This window comes from Prionailurus viverrinus, unplaced genomic scaffold (assembly GCF_022837055.1).
Source record: "Prionailurus viverrinus isolate Anna unplaced genomic scaffold, UM_Priviv_1.0 scaffold_39, whole genome shotgun sequence".
In the NCBI taxonomy this organism is placed as follows: domain Eukaryota; kingdom Metazoa; phylum Chordata; class Mammalia; order Carnivora; family Felidae; genus Prionailurus; species Prionailurus viverrinus.
Genome location: NW_025927607.1, coordinates 2,332,706 through 2,343,345, shown reverse-complemented (window position 1 = coordinate 2,343,345; position 10,640 = coordinate 2,332,706). Strand labels below are relative to the sequence as shown.

The 10,640-nt window shown below is 56.4% G+C and overlaps 1 protein-coding gene across 4 annotated transcripts; it reads left to right on the top strand.

The window, feature by feature from the left end:
- HES6 (hes family bHLH transcription factor 6) lies at nucleotides 1-5,941 on the top strand. Of its 4 annotated transcripts, none has more exons than XR_007149575.1 (5): nucleotides 1-192; nucleotides 267-353; nucleotides 472-553; nucleotides 773-1,770; nucleotides 5,932-5,941. XR_007149575.1 is itself a non-coding variant. In XM_047846477.1 (5 exons), the coding sequence occupies exons 1-4, from the start codon at nucleotides 112-114 to the stop codon at nucleotides 1,195-1,197; spliced, it is 675 nt and encodes a 224-aa protein (XP_047702433.1). In that variant the 5' UTR covers nucleotides 1-111; the 3' UTR covers nucleotides 1,198-1,213; nucleotides 1,486-1,837. The 4 variants fall into 4 exon arrangements, 3 of the variants coding, with proteins under 3 accessions (XP_047702433.1, XP_047702434.1, XP_047702432.1); XM_047846477.1 differs by lacking the exon at nucleotides 5,932-5,941 and having other exon boundaries at nucleotides 773-1,213; nucleotides 1,486-1,837; XM_047846478.1 differs by lacking the exon at nucleotides 5,932-5,941 and having other exon boundaries at nucleotides 773-1,223; nucleotides 1,486-1,837.
- The last annotated feature ends 4,699 nt before the right edge of the window (nucleotides 5,942-10,640 follow it).

Below are 10,640 nucleotides of genomic sequence, written 5' to 3'. Positions count from 1 at the left end.
GGCCTCGGCCGGCGGAAGACGCGAAGGAGCGAGGGCTGCGGCGGGCCCAGCGGCGCGCTGCGAGGGGCGCGGGCGCTCGTCGCGCTTGCGGCGCTCTGGGCCGTGCGGGTCATGGCTCCGCCCCTGGCGCCCGGCCGGGACCGTGCGGGCCGAGAGTTTGAGGACGCCTGGGAGACTCGGGGGGACCGCAAGGTGCGGGCCGGGGCCGCAGGCGGGCAGGCGGGCGGGAGGCCCGGGACCGGGGCTCAGTCGCCCGCTTCCCGCAGGCCCGGAAGCCCCTGGTGGAGAAGAAGCGGCGCGCGCGGATCAACGAGAGCCTTCAGGAGCTGCGGCTGCTGCTGGCGGGCGCCGAGGTGAGACGGGCGCGCGGGCCGGCGGGCGCCCGGGGGCTGCTGGGCGGAGAGCGGGGGGCGCGGCCCTGCCCGGCCTCACCGGCCCCCCACACGCCCCCCGGCGCTCCCGCCCGCGCAGGTGCAGGCCAAGCTGGAGAACGCCGAGGTGCTGGAGCTGACGGTGCGGCGCGTGCAGGGCACGCTGCGGGGCCGGGCGCGCGGTGAGTGGCGGTGGGGCGCGCGGGCGGGGCGCGTCCTCCCGGCCCGCCCCGGCCTCGGAATGGGGTCTTCCCCGCCCGGCCCCCCGGTACAGCCCGCGCCCGGGGCTCCTCCGGGTCTCCTGGGTGAGCCCTGTCCCCGCGGGCTGGGACGGGCCTGGCCACCGCAGTCGCTGCTTACCGGACGGGGCGCCGCTCTCTCCCTCCCACTCCCGGGTGCAGAGCGCGAGCAGCTGCAGGCGGAAGCAAGCGAGCGCTTCGCGGCCGGCTACATCCAGTGCATGCACGAGGTGCACACGTTCGTGTCCACGTGCCAGGCCATCGATGCCACCGTCGCCGCAGAACTCCTCAACCACCTGCTCGAGTCCATGCCTCTGCGCGAGGGCAGCAGCTTCCGGGATCTGCTGGGGGACGCCCTGGCCGGGTCTCCGGGAGCCCCTGGGCGAAGCGGCTGGCCCACGGGAGGGGTCTTGGGGTCCCCTCTGCCCAGTCCCCCGGGCCCCGGGGACGACCTGTGCTCCGACCTGGAGGAGGCCCCCGAGGCTGAACTGAGCCGAGCGCCTGCCGAAGGGCCAGACTTGGTGCCAGCAGCCCTGGGCAGCCTGACCGCTGCTCGCATAGCCCAGAGCGTCTGGAGGCCTTGGTGACTAACGCCAGCCCCAGGTTTGCAAGGGTGGGTGTGGCCTTCCCTTGCTCTGTTCCAGCCTCCCTGGGGACAGATGTGGTGGGGGCAGGGCCCTGAATGTCTCCCAGATCTGCCTGCCCTCTTCCTCCAGTGAGTGGGTTGCAGGGCAGTCCAGGATGACCAGCCCATTCAGGCCCCTAGCCCTGTTTCTTAAGCGAGTATCTCTTGGGGAGCCCCAGCCCCGGGTTGGGTGGAGGGTGGGAGCTGCAGGCGACAGGAAGAATCCTACAGAGCTACCGCGGTTCTCCAGGACTGCAGGTGGCCCAGGCTTCCCAGGTACTGTGTGGATCTGGGGGCAGAAGTGCTGAAACCCTCCTCCGTGCCGGGCACTAGTGTCGGGGACAGAGGGAGACCTCGGACCCTGGCGGCCCTGGCCTGAGCAGAAGCTTGAACTTGCCACTTCATTCAGGACACGGTGCATTCATTCAGGACACAGGAGGCAGGTGCATTCCCCAGCATTGCCAGTCCTCTGCCAGACAGAAGCAAAGCCTCCCCGAACGCCTTGCATTTATCACACTTGGAGTCTGTGTATTAGGTTACCAACAAATGTTCCAGTTTTATTAAATAAAGGATTTTGGAGAGTTAGTTACCCTTCAGAAGTATGACTGATGTGGTGTCTTTACTGAGTCTAATGTGTAAATACTAAACTAAGGAAGGGCATTTTTCTTGTATCTAATGCTGGTGGATGTTTCTAAAACCTCTCACCCTTTGTCAGCAAAGTGAGGAATAGAATGGTGGTGGAGACGAGACCCCCGTGCGACACTTCTCACAGTGGATGGTGCGTCCACCTCCCTGGGCGATGGATACCACCGTCATGGGGTTTGTCTCCAGAGTAACTAAGCACCAGGGAAACAGCCTGTCCCGGGACCATTCTCTGGTACACGAGCTCCTAGGGATAAACTCATTCCTACTTCCTAGCCATGGGGTTTGGAAGTTTCTTTCAAAGACCTGTGTCAGGACCCATGAGCATGATGCAGACATCGGTCTCCCCGTGTTAGGTTGTGGGTTGTCCCTCTTCCTGACTAGAGGGAGCTGCCCTCAGTGCCAGGCAGTGCAGGGACACGGAGGCCCTCCCGGTGCATGGCTTGAAGTCTAAGCGCCATGGCTCTGGGCAGCTTGGGCTGAAGATCAAACTGCACCCAAGAGGCCAGGAGCCTTGGAAGGAGGGCGATGGGATGGGCAGTTGGGGAATGGGGAGCGTGCCCTCCTGGGCTGGGGCAGGGCCTGCAGATAGCACGTGGTCAGTTGACAGTCACTCCACTGGTAGCCCAACTCAGTCGTCTCCTGCTCCAGGACCCAAAGCAGCTTGGGTTGCCAGTGCCCAGACTGGGGCTGAGGTGCGACGACTCAGGATTGTCACCTGGGTCTCCTCTCTGGTTGTGCGCCTTTGCTTCAAGAACATCTTTCTCAACAGCCCTTTTACAAAAGCCCCCCAACAGGTCCTGCCCACCAGGAGGGGGGTTCACATTGGCTCCCCTCTGGTTCAATCTCAGATCTCAGCCACTAGCCTACATAACCAGATGCACCTTATTTTTATACAAATATTTATTTTTTAAAAATTTACATCCAAGTTAGTTAGCACATAGTGCAACAATGATTTCAGGAGTACAGTCCTTAGTGCCCCTTACCCATTTGGCCCATTCCCCCTCCCACAACCCCTCCCGTAACCCTCTGTTTGTTCTCCATATTTAAGAGTCTCTTAGGCTTTGTCCCCCTCCCTGTTTTTATATCATTTGAACTCATATGATTTTTGTCTTTCTCTGAATGACTAATTTGACTTAATACCCTCCAGTTCCACTCATGTACTTGCAAACGGCAAGATTTCATTCTTTTTGATTGCCGGGTAATACTCCATTGCATATAATACCACATCTTCTTTATCCATTCACCCATCGATGGACATTTGGGCTCTTTCCATACTTTGGCTGCTGTTGATAGCACTGGTATAAACATCAGGGTGCACGTATCCCTTCAAAACAGCATACCTGTATCCCTTCCATAAATACTTAGTAGTACAATTCCTAGGTCGTAGGGTCGTTCTGTCTTTAATTTTTTGAGGAACCTCCATACTGTTTTCCAGAGTGGCTGCACAGTTTAGATGCACCTTATTTTTAGCGACTGGGGATGAGTTGGTGGGATGGGGTCGGAGAGGCAGGTCCATAGGAGAGGTCTCAAGAGGGATGGGAACATTATTCCTGGGATTATTTTAGCTGTGCCAGACAAACTGACATAGGAGGTGTCCACAGAGACACAGATGGAGAGCAGGTCCCCCTGCAAAACCTCTGTTGCATGTGGCCTCTAGGAGCACACAAAGGCCACTGTGATGAGCTCTGATGCCATTGAGGGGGGACTGTTTTGAAGCATCAACTCCTTCCTCTCATATGCACACTTGTCACATTCTCCCAGTGGCCCTGGACTCACTAGGCCACGGGACTCACTAGGCTGAAGAAGAGGCTAGTGCTTTCAGAACAGCTACATCCCCTCTGGAGGCTCGAAAGTGAACCCGTTTCCTTTTCCTGCTTCAGAGGCCACCGACATTCTTTGGCTGGTGGCCCCCTTCCTCCAGCTTCTAAGCCAGTAACAATGCATCTAGCTTTGTGCCTCCCTCTTCCTTCTACTTTTAAGGAACCTCATGATGATATTTGGGCCCTGGACAATCCAGGAGACTCGCCCTGTCTCAGGGCCCTCAATCCTTAATCAGGTTTGCAACACCTCTTTTGCCACGTAAGGTGACACACTCACAGTTTCTGGGAATGACGACACGGACATATTTGGGGGACCATTATTCTGCCCAGGCATTCAACCTTCCATCAAGACACGGTGTGGTGCCAGCCTTCCACACAGCCGTTGGATTCGGTCCCCTCCGACCTCTCAGGGGCTCTGCTGCATCACTAATCCCTCCTCCCTCTGGATCATTCTACAAAGCTGTAATCTCTCCGTCTGGAGAAAGAGGAGACACAATCCCCCTGGACCTGCCATCCCTGGTTAGGCTCTGCCTCATTTTTCTGCTCTGAAGCAACATTCCTTGAAAGCACTGTTTACACTAGCTGTCCCCACTTCTGCACCTCACTCCCCTTCCCTCCTCTGCAGTCAGGCCGTTCTTCCCCTCCGCTCCAAGGAACCTGCCCTGGCCAAGATCTCCAGCGAGCGTTTCCAGACCCGGGGATTCTGTCTCAAGTTTCAACTTGCTCAACCTTCTTCCAGTGAAGCACTCCTCCTGGGTTATCACTCCCTCCCTCCGGAAAGTCCACTTCAAAACCCCCCAATCCTTCAGGCTGTCACTGGCCATCCTCAGTCTCCTTTGCTGACCAACCTCTGAATGAGGGCATACACGTTCAGGACTCTGTGTCCTTCCCTGTCACCCCTGCCCTGGCCCATTTGGCTTGTTTCATCGTGTGCCCTTGATGCAAAGCCCATCTCTATCCTTGTCGGCCCCTCTATCCTCAGGTCCACTCAACACCTCCACTCAGACGTCGGATGCGCATCACAAACCGTAGCCAGAGCACAGCCGACTCTCAGCCCCAAACGCACCGTCACCGCGCCAGTCCTTGCCCCTTCACGGCACCCCACTGACTACGGACGATAACCTATACAAGCCACACTCTTTGCCTGTCACCTCCCCTCCACTCAATCAAGTGCATGAGCCCTACTCCAAACTCCAGTTTCCAACCGTCATCTTTCCACCGGCAGAGGGCTGGGCACCCTCATCTCACCTTTAACCTGGACTTGGGCAGCAGGCCTAACTCGCCTCCCCACTCCCACGTGGGGCGTCTGGCAGAGGCCTTCAAGGCCGGACCAGAGACCAGCTGCCTCCGCGGATCCTCCCTCCCGCAGTTCTGCTCAGGCCTCGGGCCTTGGAGAGCAACCTGAGGGCGGGGGTGCGGCCAGTCTCGCTCAGCGCCGAGCGCGGGGGAAAGCGGCCGGATTTGGGAATGAGCGAGCGGAGCTCCAGGGGTCTCGGGCCGGACTCCCACGGCGCGCAGCTCTCGGACGCGCCGCACGGACTGGGAGGAACTCCGGGGACTTCTCCCAGGCTTTCTGGAGGCTTTCTTCGCTGGGCCTGGGGGCCGAGACCTTGGCCGCGCCCCCGCCCCGCCCCGCCCCGCCCGAGGCGAGCCGCTGAGCCTCCTGGGAGATGTAGTTCTCGTCCTTCCACTTCCCCTTCCGCGAGGCCGCTGCAGGCTGAGCCGGGACCGCGACTCCCAGAGGCCTGCGGGCCCGGAGGCCACGCCCCTCTCGGCGAGCGTCCCGAGCCAGGTGCCGGCCAGGATCCTCGCGCCGTCGGGTAAGTGGCCGTGTGGCCGGTCGCGTCCGGAGTGCCGTCCCTTCGGCAGCCCTGGCACCAAGAGAGGACGCGAGGCAGGCGCCGGCGCCCCGCAGCTCGAGCCGCGCGTCCGCGTGTGGACGCGAAGGCCAAGGGCGTCTCGGCCGGCCGGGCAGTCGCTGCGCGGGCCGCCGCCCGGGGTCGCCGACCGCCGCGGGTCCCGGGAGGCCGGGGGCATTGAAAGAGCAGCCAAAGCCACCAGCGACGGGGGTCGAGAAGGAAGGGGTCGTTCCAGGCTGTGGTACGGAAGCAGGTTTGTTGAGGAGGGGGACACGAGCCTTGCTGACGGTGCCGGAGACCGAGCCCCGGCTCCGCGCAGCCTTCACTCTCCGCCTGCGCTGAGCGAGCACCTGTTGTGCGCTGCGGTCCGAGACACACTGACCGGACCCCCGCTGCCGTGGACCCTTGCATTCTCTAAAGACGGCCGAGAGCCCACAGCGAGCCACTGGCCACCGCACACTGCCCAGAGGTAGACAGTGGCATCGCTTTTGAGAGCAACCGGGGAAGCCCAGAGCTTATCAGATTATTAATGTCTGTCCTTGGGTTTAGGTGGGTCTAGAAGCGATAAGGTTTTAAACTGGTGACCGAGAGGCCTCCTGGATTGTCGTGGGAGCACCCAGGCATCTTACCCGGCTAGACCTGCGCTGCTGCGTCGTTGTCGTTGCCTCGCTGTCCATCTGCCATCAGCAGATGACACTAGGGTACCGTCCTCTTGCCCCTCCGGATCCTGCCCCGCCTTGACCTCGGAAATCTGCTACGTGCCCTTAGACATCCAAGTCAATAAGCATTCCGTGGACCTCGTCACCCCTCACCGTCGAGCTGGCTCCCAGACCTTAAGCTCCTACCTTCTGTCTTACCCACTCTCTCCAGCCGAACTTGTTAGACCCCCCTGGGACCTAATCACTGTCCTAGTTTCCTTCACAGTCCAGTTCCTTGAAAATAACTTCTGTTCCCATTGTCTTCACTTCCTCACCTGCTTGCTTATCACAGAATTTCACCCCGGCCTACATTTCCCATCACTGTACTGGAAACTTCTAGAAGTCTCCGAGGAAGTCCTTACTGCCAAGTAGACCCTTTAGTTTTCTTCTGCCTAAATATTGCAGCATTTGACACTGACCGTAACCTCATGCTTTTTAAAACCCCCGGCCGGGTCTCGTGTTCTTGCTTCCTCTTCAACCCTTCCTTCTCAGGTCCGAGACGGCTGTCAGCCCACCCTTTAAGTGTTGCCGTGTCCTGTGTCCCTTTCTGTAGCCCGCTTATCTCTAGACTACAATCCGTATGATCCCTGTGGCGTTCCCTCCTGTGTGGCTGAGTCCACACTTGACTTTCGGCCCAGCTGGGCTCTCTAGAGCTCTCGTGGGGTTTATCCAGATGCCCCTGGCTGTTGCCTTTCGACACCCCACAGGTTCTAAAGACGCAGCAAGTGCAACCTGAGCTCTGCTCTCCTGCAAAACCTGTGCCTCCTGTCGTGTTCTGGATCCCTGGCCATCCTCAACCACCCAGGGCAGACCCCTGACAGGGAGACACCTCCTCGTCCTTCAGCACCCCCACCCCACGCGAGTGGCATCCAGGAGCCATCAATTCTCCCTTGTTAATAGCGCTAATGAATGAATGAGTTTGCATCTTCCTTGTCCCCGCTGTCCCTGCTGCCACATTCTTATTTCAGGTTCTTACCTCCCACCTGGAGAATGGGAATGGTCCTTAAGAAAACCACACCCAGTCTTACCTCCTGAACTTCGGTCCTTCAAAAGCCCGACCCTGCAGATTAGCAAAGTGTGGGAGGCGCATGACTCCCAGGGGTCCGCTCGGAGCCCCACCGCCAGGCCCCTCTTCTCTGCTCCCACCCCCTTGCCTGGGGTGGGACCGGCTGCCCCCCACCGCCCCGCAATCCTCTCCCGTTGCCTTCAAGGTTGGGAAGGTTTTCCTGGTCACCCTGGTTGGAGGCGGTTTTCAAGTTTCTTTTGATGCTGTATTTCAGACAACGGTTACTTATCCTTTCACAGTATTCATTGGATACCTGCTCTTTGTCAGGCATTATTCTCATTGCTGGAGATAAAGCTTCTTCTCAAGCTCGTACTCTTATGAGGGAAACAGACCAAAAACACACGATATGGCAGGCAGTGTTCCCGGCCAAGAAGAACATAAAGTGGGTCGAGAGGCCAGGGAGTAATGGTGTGGAAACAGCGTGCAGGTTTAGGAAGACTGGTTAGGCCACCTGTCTGGTAGGTTTCATCTGAGCAGAGAACGGATGATGTGAAGGAAGGAGCAGGCAGCTCTCCTGAGAAGGAACGTTCCAGGGAGAGGAAGTAGCAAGTGCAAAGGCCGAAAGTGGGATGTGTGGGGCCAGTTCCAGGGCCGGTGCCGCTGGGTCCCTACAGTCTTGTAACAGATGCTCTTTGGGGCTCGTGGGGGGCTCCGTCGGTTAAGCGGTTGAACGTCTGACTTGGTTTCGGCTCAGGTCATGATCTCGTGGTTCGTGAGCGCGAGCCCCGAGTCAGGCTCTGCGCTGACAGCTCAGAGCCTGCTTGGATTCCCAGTCTCTCTCTCTCTCTCTCTCTCTCTCTCTCTCTCTCTGCCTTTCCCCCTCTTCCTTTCCCTCCCCTGCTTGCTCTCGTGCTCTCTCTCTCTCTCAAAATAAATACACTTAAGAAAAAAATGTTCCTTGTGTTTTCTGCATTTCTTTCAATAATAACAGCAATACCATATGTTCATTAACAGCAGGTACCAGGAGACTCTGTGCGTGATCTTGTCCGTTCCTCAAATGTCACGGTGACCCTCTGGGGGAGGTATTTATTACTACTCTCCGTTTTACAGATGAGGAAACTGAGGCTCAGATAGGTTAAGTAACTGTTCCTAAACTAGATTTTTATTTTAAAAGCAATACACACCCCCAGGAAAAGGCAAGCATTACAGAAGACCTGCCGTGGACAGTCTGGGTCCTCCTTCTCTCTTCTTGCCCCATACCTTCCTCCCTCTCTCCAGGAGTCCCCACGGTTAACAATTTCTTAGGTGACCTCTTTGATCCTTCCCATGCATCTGCAAGCATATATATCTGGGAAAAATGTCTTTTTCTTTTTCTGCCAATGGGACCATTCTGTACATACGATTCTGCAACTTTTTTAACCCAACAGTAGGATCGTCTATTCAGCGCTGTGGACCATGCTCCCGCTGCGTGCCAAGCAAGCACTGTCCTCGGCACCAGGGACACAGTAGTGAAGAGGAAAAGCCCCTCCCTCACGGGGGCCCCCCTGGCCCACCACGTGGCCTGGGGCAGAGCCTTCTTGCCACATTAACCTCACCAAGGGTGTAGAGAGGGTTTCCGAGGTTTCTCCAAGACCGGTACTCAGCGAACATCCCGTGTACTTTGCACATGCTTCTAGAATTAAAGTGGCCGGGCAAATGGTATGTCGTTGAAATTGTCAGATCGTTGCCCTGAAAAACTGTCTGCGTTACACTTCCGCCTTCAGCAGAGGAGGGGAGTTTTCTACACTGTCTTTATTTATTTATTTATTTTTTTATGTTTATTCTTGAAAGAGAGACAGAGCACGAGCAGGGGGAGGGGCAGAGAGAGAGGGAGACATAGAACCTGAAGCAGCTCCAGGCTCCGAGCCGTCAGCACAGAGCCCCATGTGGGGCTGGAACCCATAAACCCCAAGATCGTGACCTGAGCCGAAGTCGGACGCTTAATTGAGCCACCCAGGCGCCTGTCCCATCTACACTGCCTTTAGTGGCAGACATCCCTATTTCACTGATTTACTACCATGAAAAAAAGTTTGTTTGGGGGCGCATGGGTGGCTCAGTCAGTTAAGCGTCCGACTTCGGCTCAGGTCATGATCTCACGGTCCGTGAGTTCGAGCCGCACCTCAGGCTCTGTGCTGACAGCTCGGAGCCTGGACCTGCTTCGGGTTCTGTGTCTCCCTCTCTCTCTGCCCCTCCCGCGCTCATGCTCTGTCTCTCTCTGTCTCAAAATAAATAAAAACATTAAAAAAAATTTATAAAAAAAAAGTTTAAGGGAAGAATATTGAATTTAGTGGGTGCCATTGGCATCTGTGGAGATAATCACATGTTTTCTTATTTTCACCCTTTTGCTTGTGAATGTGGAGTATTTTGTGATTGGATTCATCCATAATGAGCCACGCTTCTGGTTTTAACCCAACTGTAGAATTGTCTTAATGGGGTCAAGGTCTTGCTGAATTTGGTTTGTATATAATTTTATGTAGGATTCTTTTAATAGATTTGATTTTTTTTAGAGCAGTTTGGAGTTCATAACAAAACCGAGCAGAAGATAGAGATTTCCCACGTACCCCTGTTCCCACACACACCCTGATCAGTATCCCCCACCCAAGTGGTCCGTTTGTTGCAGTCGATGAGCCCACCCATCATTATCTCCCAAAGTCTCTAGGTGACACTGGGGTTCGCTCTAGGTGCTGTACATTCTCTGGGTTGGGACAAATGTCGGGCATGCATCCACCACAGAGTACGATACAGAGCAGTGTCACTGCCCTAAAAATCCTGTGCTCTGCCTGTTCATCTCTCCCTCCCCGCAGTGCCTCACAGTCACGATCTTTTTTACTATCTGCAGAGTTTTACCTTTTCCACAGTGTTTTGTAGGATTTTTTTTTGCATTAGAATCCCATGGGGCGCCTGGGTGGCGCAGTCGGTTAAGCGTCCGACTTCAGCCAGGTCACGATCTCGCGGTCCGTGAGTTCGAGCCCCGCGTCGGGCTCTGGGCTGATGGCTCAGAGCCTGGAGCCTGTTTCAGATTCTGTGTCTCCCTCTCTCTCTGCCCCTCCCCCGTTCATGCTCTGTCTCTCTCTGTCCCAAAAATAAATAAACGTTGAAAAAAAAATTAAAAAAAAAGAATTCCTACGAGGTATTGCTCTATGGTTTTTTTGTATGTGCGGTCTTCCTGATTTGGGTGTTTGTGTTAAGCTGCCCCTCTGAAAAGATTGGGAGTCTTGCTGTTTGTTTGTTTTAAGATTTTATTTTTGAGTAATCTCTACACCCAGCATGGGGCTCGAGCCCACAACCCAGAGATCAAGAGTTGCAGGCTCCACCGACTGAGCCAGCCAGGCGCCCTG